At 39.1% G+C, this 12197-nt stretch overlaps 1 protein-coding gene across 1 annotated transcript in view; it reads right to left on the bottom strand.

Annotated features, from left to right (window-relative positions):
* THSD7B (thrombospondin type 1 domain containing 7B) overlaps positions 1 to 11432 on the bottom strand; it is a 248501-nt gene extending 237069 nt beyond the window's left edge. Inside the window, exons 1-2 of the mRNA XM_083865429.1 lie at positions 11354 to 11432; positions 9167 to 9340 (exon numbers count right to left, since the gene is read on the bottom strand). Of these exons, the coding sequence (XP_083721555.1) occupies positions 9167 to 9305 (139 nt within the window). The 5' untranslated portion in view covers positions 9306 to 9340; positions 11354 to 11432. The remainder of the gene's footprint in view (positions 1 to 9166; positions 9341 to 11353) is intronic.
* Positions 11433 to 12197: the final 765 nt, after the last annotated feature.

The following is a 12197-nucleotide window of genomic DNA, read 5'->3' as shown; positions in this document are numbered from 1 at the left end:
CAGTGTCTCCACTGTGAAGATCTTCAACAGATAGAAAAAAAGGGCTTATTTTGCTTAATGGCAGATGAGTGATATAAATGCAACTAATGGGTCAAAAGATGTTAAAGATGTCACAAGTGCTGAAGTTTTCCCTTCAGCAGCTTCAAACCTGTGAAAGTTATGATTATAAATGTCATCATGTAGAGAAATAAAACGTGCCTCACATGTAGGTGGATATTATTACACTATTGAAATCTGAAGGTCTTTGGATCTCAGGGGTGACAGAATAAACCCCAAAAGACACCACGCAGTGAAAAATTTCAGGTGGTAACACAATAAACACCAGATATCCCCTGGATTTAACCACATGGGTGGCACGCCCAGCCATGTTTCATATTTCTATCGACTTACAATAAAGTCCTGACAAAGACTTAAAGAAATACCTACCTCGCACATTTAATTTTTAAGCATATTGAAAATATAATGCTTTAAATGTCAGAATTTTTCAGAGTCATACAGCGCGAACTATTCTTGCAAACGAAGCGTAGGAACACTTTTAAAGCTGCTGTTGACTAAGCCAGGGAATATGAACCTTTCATTACCACTTAATTCTGTACAGGGTACAAACACAACCCCGAGCTCGCTCGCAGTCACTCGGGTTGTGCTGGTGACATCAGCCCCTCCTCAAAGCCCAAAATCTGACAGCACTGCTCTACAGAGCCACAAAGAGCTTTTAAATAGATCCTGGGAAAAGAATACAAGAGCCAAGCACCACATATATTGCTTAAGGTAACTCAGGGAGGTTTTGCTTGTCCTGTCCCCAGGATCAGCTGGGTACCAGGGCACACACACTCAGCAGCCTTGGAGGCGCTGGGCTGGCTCCTCTTTGAACATATGCCCTTTCAAGTGAAATTAATCACTCTCTTTATCACTCCTGCAGCATCTGGAGCCATAATCATTACCCAACTGCTGGGAAAGAAATGAAACCACTAATCGCACGGGGAGCAGGGCTTAGCGTTCAGAGCAGGAAAGTTTTTATTAAGTTCTCATTTGAAAAGTGATTTTTCATGGCTGGCCTTCCAGGACATGCCACACAAAAGCTGGGTCTGCTTCAGCAGCTGTCTACAACTCACCCCCAGCATACAGAACCAATGTATTTAGAACCACCATAATGAGGGTTTAACATGCTTTTCCAAACTTAGCTCTGTAATCCTAAATCACTATTACACGCAAGTACTACACAGAGACACGTTCAACCACGAGCTTTAAAAGATCTCTGGAAGAAGGAACTGCAGAATTCTGCACAGAGGCAGAGACCAGGCAGTGTCATCAAGAGTAAGCACCAGGCAGTGCCTGTGGAATCACACCCTGCACTCAGACTGGTCTCAGCCTAGGCAAACTGAAGCTCTGACATTCAAACCTCCTGCATTAAGTGGCCATTTCATCATATCCATCCATTAGCTGAGGGTGATTGAATTAAACTATGTCAAGACTATGGAAATAACCTGGATTACCATGAAATATCCCTTCTAACTTCTCTACTTCGTGTTCCTGGCTTTTGCTATTCAAATTTTCTGAAACTAAGAATATAAGGAAATTCTTATTTCTTTTTGGAAAGAAAAGAATAAATAATAAATGAAAAAAATTTAAAAATAATAATGGCAGGATTATTCTCAAAAAGAGAAGAAGAAAAAAAATCCATGGAGTAAGGGTATCAGAGGGCAGACTTCCCAAACCTCATGAAGAATCCCTAGAAAGAGTCAGCAGCACAACTTGCATACTGAGAACAACGATGTGTATTTTAGGGATTTCTAATACAATTTTGTGTTATTTTCACCCACAACTGTGCTCTACACAAGAGCTGAATGAGGATGTGATTACCCTTATACTGAAATCATTCAACTAAGTGGCCAAGTAAAACCCTTAAGATATACTTATTTAAAAAAACCCTGCAGGGTTCTGAACAAGGGCAGCAGAATAATTAAATCTAGTACTCCACTAAAACAGGCTGAAAATGTGATCATCCATTTTTAATGCTCTGCCTATACATAACAACAGAAATCTTTCCAACAGCTGCATTCAATTTAAAAAATATTAACCCCAAGGAAAAACTACAAAAACATCCCCATCTGTTTTTCTTGCCACTCACTGTGCTTCTTTTGTGACTGAAATATGTACAACAATACAGTCCAATGAAGTTGAATGAAAGTACCACAATTCCAATAATAAACTATCTTTTTATTTTTTTTTAATGAAAAATTTAAAAGAAACCACTTTTGCAGATTTTCCCCTGTGACCCCCAGCTCTGTTCCCATAGTAACTATTGAGGAAAGAAAAGGATAAGAAGCCTAACATACTTTTCCCAATACCAACAAAAAACCAGAAAAAAAGCACCTTATTCTCAAAAACTATTATTCTCAAGAAGAGAAGAGGGACATTAAAAGATTAGTGTGAATCTCCTGTGTAATCTAGTTTAAACCACCACCTACTGAACATCTGATGCTGGTTGACAAAGATGTTTGGTAAAGCAGGCAGGCTTCCTATAAAAGAACTGCTGAAATAGTTTTGCAAGCCCAACAATAACAAAATGACCAGGCACAGGCTGCAAAAGCTCCCCCTCAAAGGCAGCCAGCCCACAGCCAGGCTCAGCACTCGCCTCTGCCAAGGAGCTTGTACTCAAGCACATCAAGAGTTAATTCCAGCATTTATTTCAGCATTTATTTCAGTTCCTCCTCTGCTTGCCTTTTTAATTGGACTGGTGTACTCTGTGCTGCCTGTACTGCTTGCTGGAGTGCTTTTCTAGGAAAATATAATAAGCCAAGGATTCCTTCTTTAAGCAGCATCACCAAGAACCTCCCTCTGCTGTCTACAGCTCCCCACAGGAATCTAGAGCTAATAAACAAGCCAAGTTCTAGAGGCAAGGGAAAACAGCACCAGTTTAAGTATTTCTGTATCTCTAACCAGCACCTCAAACTCCTCCAGGAGCTATTCCAACATCTCTGATGCTGGCTGGTACTCTCTGTGTCACAAGTCCTTCAGCCATGTCCCATCCATGGAGCTTTCTGCCCAGTGGGATAAGGACAGGACCCAGGTGTGTGTGCCAGGGCTGCCATGGCACTTATCCAACCCAGCAGCAGACCTCAAGCACCTGGAGGAAAGACCAGGCTGGAAAATGATGTTCCAACATAAGGAAGCTTCTCCAGCTTTTCTGGAACTCTTCTGGTGTACATTTGTCTTGTTCTCTGCCAAACTGTCCAGTATTTCCTGGCTGAGGGCACAAGGTCTCCACCAACTTTGAAATGTCTCACACAACTAAAGCATGAATTGACCAGCCCCTGCAAAGGGTTATAAATTAAGGCAACAGATGCATCTCCACAATTCCAAGACAAACTGGATACAGTTGTTGAGAAAATAAGACCAGATGATGATACCACTATCAGAAGTGGAATAAGATGGGTGAAGTGAAGCAGAACCACATGTAATAAAATTCTGTGATTCATGGAACAGAGGATGGAAATGTGGATAGGAAACGGTAAGGAACAAAGAAGAAAGAAAACCAAATATTTATCAATCCAAAACAGCTGCACTTCTGTCTGAGGAAATGTGAGATTAGCTTTGAGGCCACCCTTAAAGCTTCTCAAATATCAGTGGTTAATATCAACCAGCATATTAAATTTTGCTCCAAATGAAATTTTGCAAAACTACTTCCTTTGAATCTTCAAATGTTTTTTTTTAATGTTTTGTAGAAATAGCAGCATAATTTATACTGTCTCATAAAATATTATTTTTAAGTAATTATTTTAGACAAATTTAGAACTAAAGTACTATTTTTTCTTGAAATCACTTTTTTAATGGCTACATAATGAAACTACGCCAACACATTAAAAACAACTACACTGCTTCAAGAGAAACTGTTCATTACAAAATATTTTTTCAAAAATTATTCTGAGATATTTAAAGCCACACAATTCTAATTCCAAATAAATACAATAAAATATCAGTAGGTGAAATCTTAATTGAGATTTGATATAATTCTGATGAGCAGTGCTAAAAAAAGATTTCATTTGACCAACCAGTTCTAAGAAATAAGTTTACTCACAGGGGTCCAGAAGCTTGGTATCCTCAATTCATAAATACATTAGCAGCAATGACCAAATGAAGAATTACTTGAATTAAAGAGTAGTCTGGCTCAGGACCAGAGGCATAAACTGACCATAAATAAAGTTAAAGTTATCATTTTAGAACAACTTTTCATTATCAGGTTTATGGCAGTGTCCTGGTTAGTGTGAGAACAGAACTTAATAGGTTTTATTTAAAACTACTAATTCCTTCTGCTGTCAATACTACAAGACTGTAATCTATAACCCAGGAGCATCACTTCTGTTCCAACCTCTTAGCATAGTGAGGATCCTTTGAACCATACAAAGTTTGATTAAATCAAAACTACATTTCCACTTGAAAGGTTCAACATTTTAAACTCCGTAAGAACGACCCATAATCAGAATGTTTACCACACAATGAGAAGTTTGAAAACATCAGTCAAACACATCATCAACCTTCCAGACACCACACAAAGATCACTAAAAAGCCATTTGTGCTTCATTCATGAGCTGTTGTCCTATTTAATAAAGAAACCACTTCATTTAGGACTGATAATCAGTCTACATTTTGTAGGGAAAACTTCACTTGTTGCAGAGCTATTTTTGAGCCTCCTTTCAGCAGGTTTGAGCTCCGCTGTCCTTTGAAGACCTGGACTCCTTTTAACATTTGGTGTACGTAGGTAAAAGCTTGTCTTTTAAGACATAAGGTCAAAGGCACTTCCAAACCAGCACTTGACCTTCCTGAAATTACAATCTTGAGAAAGGGCATTTTATGGTGGCATTATCTGAGAACAGAGAACAAAAGACCTTTTTCATCAGAGTCGGGGCTGGCTCACCCACACTCACAGGTGGTTCAAAGGTTCCTTCACATTAGAAGTTGTTCTCTGAAAAGTTCATTTCGTCCCTTTTCCATTATGGATTGTTTCTGAAGGACGACTACAAATCAAAACCCATCTGCTAACCCTATTTTAAGGATGACTTTCAAATACAGGTAGTAACTCCAAATTAAAGTTCTTTTATGTTCACCTTGGGCAGGAGTACTTATGGCTCACACACCTGGCTCCCAAAAGCCCACGAACTCCAGACGTTTAATGGTTTCTTCCTCAGGTAAAAATCTCTCTGCTGTGATCAGAATCATTACAAACCCATTTCCCAGTCTGATACCTCACTTTCAGTGCTCTTCCACTCATATCAGGGAACACATCCCTGCTGGGCTAAATAGCCATCCTGATTCATTTTTTCTAGAGAAGGAAAACTCACTGGGACACAACATCTGCGTTTCTAACAGTGCCCTTCCCTTCCACAGTAGACAGAGGATTATTTCCATGACAGACAGCATTTTTACCATGATTAAAGAACCATTTTCCTTAAAATCACAGCATTTTCATCCTAGGAAAAACCTTTTCTACAGTATTTCTCTCATTAAAAAATAAACCCACATCACTGCTTTAGCTCTGAGAGCTTTTTATGGGTGATGTCTTTCATATCTTGCATTCTGTTTGTATTTTAGAGGAAACAGCACATGTCTGAAGTGTAGTTTATGGAGGAGCTGAAGACACCAACAGTGAAGAGGAGCCAGAAACTTGTCCATGAGCTATAAAAAAAAAGTATCTGGAAAGAGACACTCCAGCACTTTGTAATCTTAATTATCAGCCCCTACCTGTAAAGGACACAAAATATTTGCATGTATCTTACACTTAATTCTGTTCTGATTTTGGAAGTAAATTTTAGAGCTTTACCAAAAAAAACTAAAGGATGCTGTGGACTCGTGTGTGTGTCAATATTCTGTATACAGTTTTAAAATCCTGAATGGCCATCACTAAAACATAGGCATACTGGCATTGCAGAAATTCCAGGCACTCTTAGGACTACTCAAGTGTTGGAGAAAATTAACGTGGTGAAATATTCTAATTGCTAATTGGCAACTGCATTAAATAATATTAATTTACAAGGATTTAGGTCCAATTAAATTTAGCAAGTGCGAGGAAATTATTCAGCTATTTGATGTTGCTGAGTAATTTAGCTGATATGATTATTGCTTTCATGTTTAGAGGCCACTAAATGAGTATCTGACAAGAACTGTCTGGAAACAAGAAGATGCAGGGTACAGATATTAATTTGTAACTTCTAGAAGCCAAAACATCAAAATAAATGGTTTTAGGACAGGCCACAAATTAGCAACGTGCAAGTGATAGCCCCCTGAATAGCTGAGGGAAGAGTATGTGTAAAATTACCTCACACTGCCAAGTTCTCATGTTTTAGAATTACAGAGCCTGGGGTTTTCTGTAGATGCAATGATTTCAGTACAGTTGTTTTCCCCTAGACCAAGACCACCAAGCCCAGCATGAAAATGTACAAATCTTCATTAGACAGTGTCAAGGCTGAAAAAAAGTCTGTATTATAAATTGCAGCAATGATATGATTTTTTTCTTTCCCCCAGCCCCATCCATATTAAAGATGCCTCCCTGGACTCCTGTGTGCTAAGAAAATTTATTTCAGTACATATAAATTCATTTTCATAAAGTCAGGGCTTTCAGTAGCATAATCTTATTTAATTATAAAGCATGACATTTCAATAAGAAGTTGAATTTCTCCCCAGCAGGTAAGTAACTTGCCATGCTTACAACAGACAATTCAAGATTTAAAAACAGAACAGATCATCCCCTTTCCCATTATGGATTGCTCATTTCTCATCAGATTGTTTTATTTAAAAAAATTACAACAGCTGCAGGTTTTCCTTCTACTGAAATGGATCTACTTAGTTTTTATTTTAAAAGTTACTTAATTTTAGGATCACTGTGCTGTTATTCACTTTTTATTATTTTGTATTGGACAAAAGTCCTCAAACTGTGGGATGATTTTTTTACAATTATTGTTCTTATACAAACCACAGACATCAATAGGTCAAGATCTCCACGATCTACATCCCAGAGTTATTTTATTATTAATATCTTGCCACAAGGGGTTGTGTTAACCCTTCTACCTCTCCAGATCCACCTATTCCATTTCAGTCACCACTCCTCTCTTCCCAAAACACTTCCCTTTAATCTTCTGAAAGATTTGTGATTAATCATACCTGAAAAAACTTTTCAGCTAAGGTAGGAAAATGCTCACAAAATCAAGCTCCATACACCACCCTGACAGCAAACTGCCCTTTACTGCCCACTGTGTTATTTCTCAGAACAACTGCAGAAATACAAGGTTCAGGATTTAGAAATGCTGATGCTTTACTACTGCTGCAGAGGAAATAGGGACTTCACTAATAATGCTCAGGTTCTCAGCAAAACAAAATGTTTTCTATTCATTTCAATTATTATTCATTTCTGTTACTATTCATTTCAACCCGGAACTAAACATTTGGGGCTTAGATGTAACTTTTATCCAACTTTCAACAAAATATTTCAATGGGGGGAAAAAAGGGAAGGGGGTAATCTTGGAGAAAATCTTGGTAATATGGGAGAAAAATCTTTTTTTCTCAATCAGGACAATACATTCAGCTGAAATTCACAAGGTATTTTCATTTGGAAAACATATCAGTCAAAGTTGTTTTCTACCTCACGTCGCTCCATAAGCGGAGAAAGTACATCAAAATACTCTTAGGATTTTAAGTTTTTAAGGTGACTCTCGAGAGCTCAGATATTTTTAATCCACTGTGGGAGTCACAAGAACTGACAATTTTCTTGTGCATCTGGAAGAGGAAGCTTTACAACAAGCCCATTGTGGAGCTTTCAGAGCATGGTGCCCACACAAACTTGGGCACCAAATTTTCTTAGTTCTAATTACATCTGCCCCAGATGCCTTTGAAGCATTGAAAGCTCCTTGTTTTCAGCTGGAATCATCAAGTCAAATTAAAGTTTTATGATTTCCAATGCACAGCCCCAAAGACTGACAGTACAACATGCCTTGGAACTGAAGAGAAGACAGCACTGAAGGCTCTAATTTGTCTAAAGAAAACAACTCTACCTTTCAAAGCTTGTTCAAAAATCATGTAAATAACAGTGAATTGGAGAAAAGAGAGTCGCTGTTTATTTCCTCCTCATTTCACATGCTACACAGTGTAAAGAAAAAAAGTCTTTAGAAATGTAGTGTCATGCTGTACTTTACCAGCCCTTCCCCAGATTCCCATACCAGCAGCCAGGCAAGAAGTTTGTGTTGATCCAATCAAGACAGGAGTTCTCCCAGAAAAACTGCTTCATTATTTCACTAATTCAATCTATTACCTTCTTCAGAAATGTAATTAAAAAACAAATAACCAAAATACCAAAGAACCTCTCTCAAACAAACAAACAAAAAAAAAATAATAAAGGAAGGAAATTATTTTTCCATCTCACTTAATCTCTGTGTTGCTCAGTCACAAAAGGCCAAACTTGAAAGGGATCTTGGGCAATGAAATCCCTGGTTCAGTTGGATATTTTTCATTGAGCACTTTAAGTAAACATTTCCCAAATTCACCAAGCTTTCCATTTCACTGAACACTCTCTGCTGTTGTGTGTTGTGCTACAAAACATCCAACACACTTGTCTGGTTCCGTGCAGCTGTACCACCCCATCTCCTACCCACCCACTGCACCACCAAGAGTCTGGTGCTCCCAAAACATCTTCACAGTTCTCCTCACCTTGTACACATTCAACCACTTCATGTATCCAACCTGACTGAGGGACAGAAATAATTCACTAAAGGTACCAATGGAATTATAAATAAATCAACCAAGAGCATGAACTTCTGACTCAGCTCATCCTGAGAGAGGCTGGTGTGCCCCTCGCATACAAAAATTAAAAGAAAATTATTAAATATTTCAAAGAAAGCAACATTAGGATGATAATCCAGCAATAACACTCTTAGATGAAAAGCACTGAGGAATCCCGAATTATGCTCTGGGTGCATAACTGCAACAGACATATAGATTACTAATGTCCAACACGGACCAGCCCCTTCTATTTTTCAGAATAAAAAGAAAAATAGAATACAAGACATTTTCAGACTTTTAAAATTTATTATTGAACTAAAACAGAATAGAGAAAGAACAACCACACCATCCTTTAATAGAGCAAATATCTAGTAGAGAAGCCAATATATCTTTTTCCTACCTGTTTTCCAGACAAAGTGGTGACCTCTCCTGGCTTCCAGATCAGCTGTTTGCAACATTAAGAAAACAAACAAAAGGAAGGGCTTCCCCAGGCTCTGCCATGCCCAATGAGGAGAAACCCAGTTCTGTTGTAGAAGCATAATTCAGATAATTCAGTCTCTTGTATTCTTTGGTCCTAGAATTAACAAAAAAACCAAAAAGAAAAGGTTTGTTAAAATATTTAAACCAGCAAGAGGCTCAGCCTAAGGGTAACCTGGTGGCCACTGCAGATTTACCAATCCCTGTGTGCCAGATTTGATGAGGACAAGTCTGTCTGGTGCTTCACTTGGAAAGAGAGGAAAGAAAAGGAGGAGGAGAATAGAGAGGGGAAGGGCCAGCTCCCAGAGGACCTACAGTCCCACCCTGTAAATGCTTTTAGCAGGCTCTTAAGAAGAAATCTTAAGAGTGCCAATAAATGGCAAGGGATCCAGTGGCAGTGTGTGGTGTGTCCCTTCTTTCCTCTCTTCAGCTGTAGGAGGAATGTTATCATGATCTAGGCAGACTAAACCAAAGGGAGAATGGATTCCATGCATGAAATTCAGCTCCAAACCCAGACATGCCCTGCATTTAATATCCAGGCTTGGAAGTGTTTTAGCTCCAAACCCTGTGTAAACATGGGATACACAAGAGCAACACCAGAACTGCAGCAGGAAAAGCAGGGAAACGGGGGTTGCTTATTAGCACATGATAATAAGGGACCAGATTGAAAGGGAAAACCAGACACTACATAGGCATTTCTATGGAATTTGGGACACTCATACAAGTCCCTTTGGATCTCTGAGCTCCAGGTCAGCAACCAGTTACTTCAGAGAGGTCTCCCTGACTAAGGGATTTTAATTAAGCTCCCCATCACTTCAGACAAATACCAGAGGCATTCACACTGTGAATGAGACAGGAGTGGATCAAGTCCTGCTCCTGCAGCAGTTTTAGACCACACAATTGATTAAAATAATCACTGAGTGGTGCTGGAAGCAAGGAGGAATGTTTCTCTGGGTCTCCCATAAATGCCAGCTTCAGCAAACACCCACATTGTTTATATATTATAGAAAAGCTCCAAACAGTGGAGAAACTCATTAGGATTAGGAAACTCATACAAATAAAGTCATACAAAATAAAATCTTAGAAATTCCAATTCAGTCTAATAATTCCAATCTTTGTGTCTCTCATTCCACAAGATGACCAACTAGACACTTAGGCAGATTTTACATGGGTTTCAAGATATTTTGGATTCATCCATATTCAGGTGGGAACAATTTAGAAACCTCAAAAAACATTTATGGTACTGCCACATCAAACAAGTTTCTAATGGAAATTTATATACTGATTTTTCTGATTCAACAGCTTTTGTATTTATACCATGTATTTATACCCACACTTAAATTCTTCACATAGTTCTACTTATTAGGGATTAATCCTACTTTTATAGGTAAAAATGTCACATCTGTACTTGCATAAGGATGGAGATAAGACCAGTCTTCAAGATTTGTCTTCACGGCCATAATCTTGGTGATTTTCATTAAAATTATCAGTTATTAGAAGTTCAGTCCAGAAAATTCTATTACATTCCTAACCTTATGAAAAGCAACATTGTCATAGCACATAATACACAGCATCGTTCTTGATAAGAAACTGAAGATAAATCTGGAAATTGTACACACTGAATATACAGTTGAGCTTTTAATTCCAGGCTGTATTCAAATTACTTTGAAACAGTTTCTATCATGATAAATTCATGCAATTACATTTAATCAGATATTGACTAGCTACAGTGGGAGACACAATGTAATATCTGTTACCTGGTTTAGCTCATTCTTGCGTTTCAGATGAGCAGCATCTCATGGACAGCCTAAAAACTCACCAACCTGACCAATGAGTAAAGTGGGCAATGGACCACATTTATGCTTTGCCCATGTCTTCTGGGTAAATTTTATTTAGAATTAACATTTAATTCAGAATGCAACCCACCAAGTCCCAACACCCAGGTGATGTAACGCAGACCACAAGTGGCTCCATAGGAAGCACACAAGCTCAGAAATCATGAGCATCATTGAGAAATCCAACGTAGCAGGGAAATTCTGGGGTGTGGGGAGGAAGGGCCCTCAGAAATCCTGCAGTTCAGCATTTTCTACCCATCAGGATGGCTGCTCACCTCACACAGAAGAGCTGAGGAGGAGCGACTCGCCCAGTGCCTCCAGCATCGCAGTCACCGTCTATGACGGTCGGAAAACGGAGTCACCGACTTTCTGCCAAGGGAAGGAGAGGGAATTAGTGACACTGGCTCCAACACCAGTTTTGTGTTTCACATACAAAAACTCAAAACCAGGAGAGAAATTATCAGGATGCTCAGATTTCAGTGCTGGAGGGGAGCCATATGCCGAGCCCTGCACAGACAGCACTCACTGCACTCAGGGCAGCTCTCCAGGGACAGAAAATGCCGTAAGAACAACACAATCTAAACAGGCAGGGGTGTGAAATGGGAGAATCCAAGGAAATCTCAGATAACAGCTGATAAAGACACTGAGATTTTTTAATGAAGCACCAGTGGTGCTCATGAGCTGCTTTTCTCAATGCACTGCCTTGTCTCAGCATTCAAAGGGTCAGCAAACAGCAGCACGTCCCTGGGAGCAGCAGCCTCCTGCCCAAAACAAGGGACCTCACATCAGTTCACTCTTTGGGCAGGACTACAAAGATAACTGGCTGCTGCTCCCTAAGGAGCAAGAACAGAGATTACATTAAGTCAGAAAAACCAGAAATAAATTAAGACACCGTGACATTGATTCTAATCTCCTCCACCCCAGCAGAGCTCAATAGATTCCAATGATTTACACCCCAGCAAAGCACAATAAAAATTTGTCTGTGTATCTAGGTTTGTGTAACACAGTTTGGAACGGTCGCTGTTCTGTCCTGATACGATAAAAAATTATTGCACAGGCAACATATGCTACCTACACAAACATGAATAAATTACATTATGAAGGCCACCAACACTTCAC

Source organism: Zosterops lateralis (assembly GCF_965231275.1).
Source record: "Zosterops lateralis genome assembly, chromosome: 7".
Taxonomy (NCBI): domain Eukaryota; kingdom Metazoa; phylum Chordata; class Aves; order Passeriformes; family Zosteropidae; genus Zosterops; species Zosterops lateralis.
Note: the sequence above shows the minus strand (reverse complement) of the source record. Positions and strands in the feature narration are given on the sequence as shown.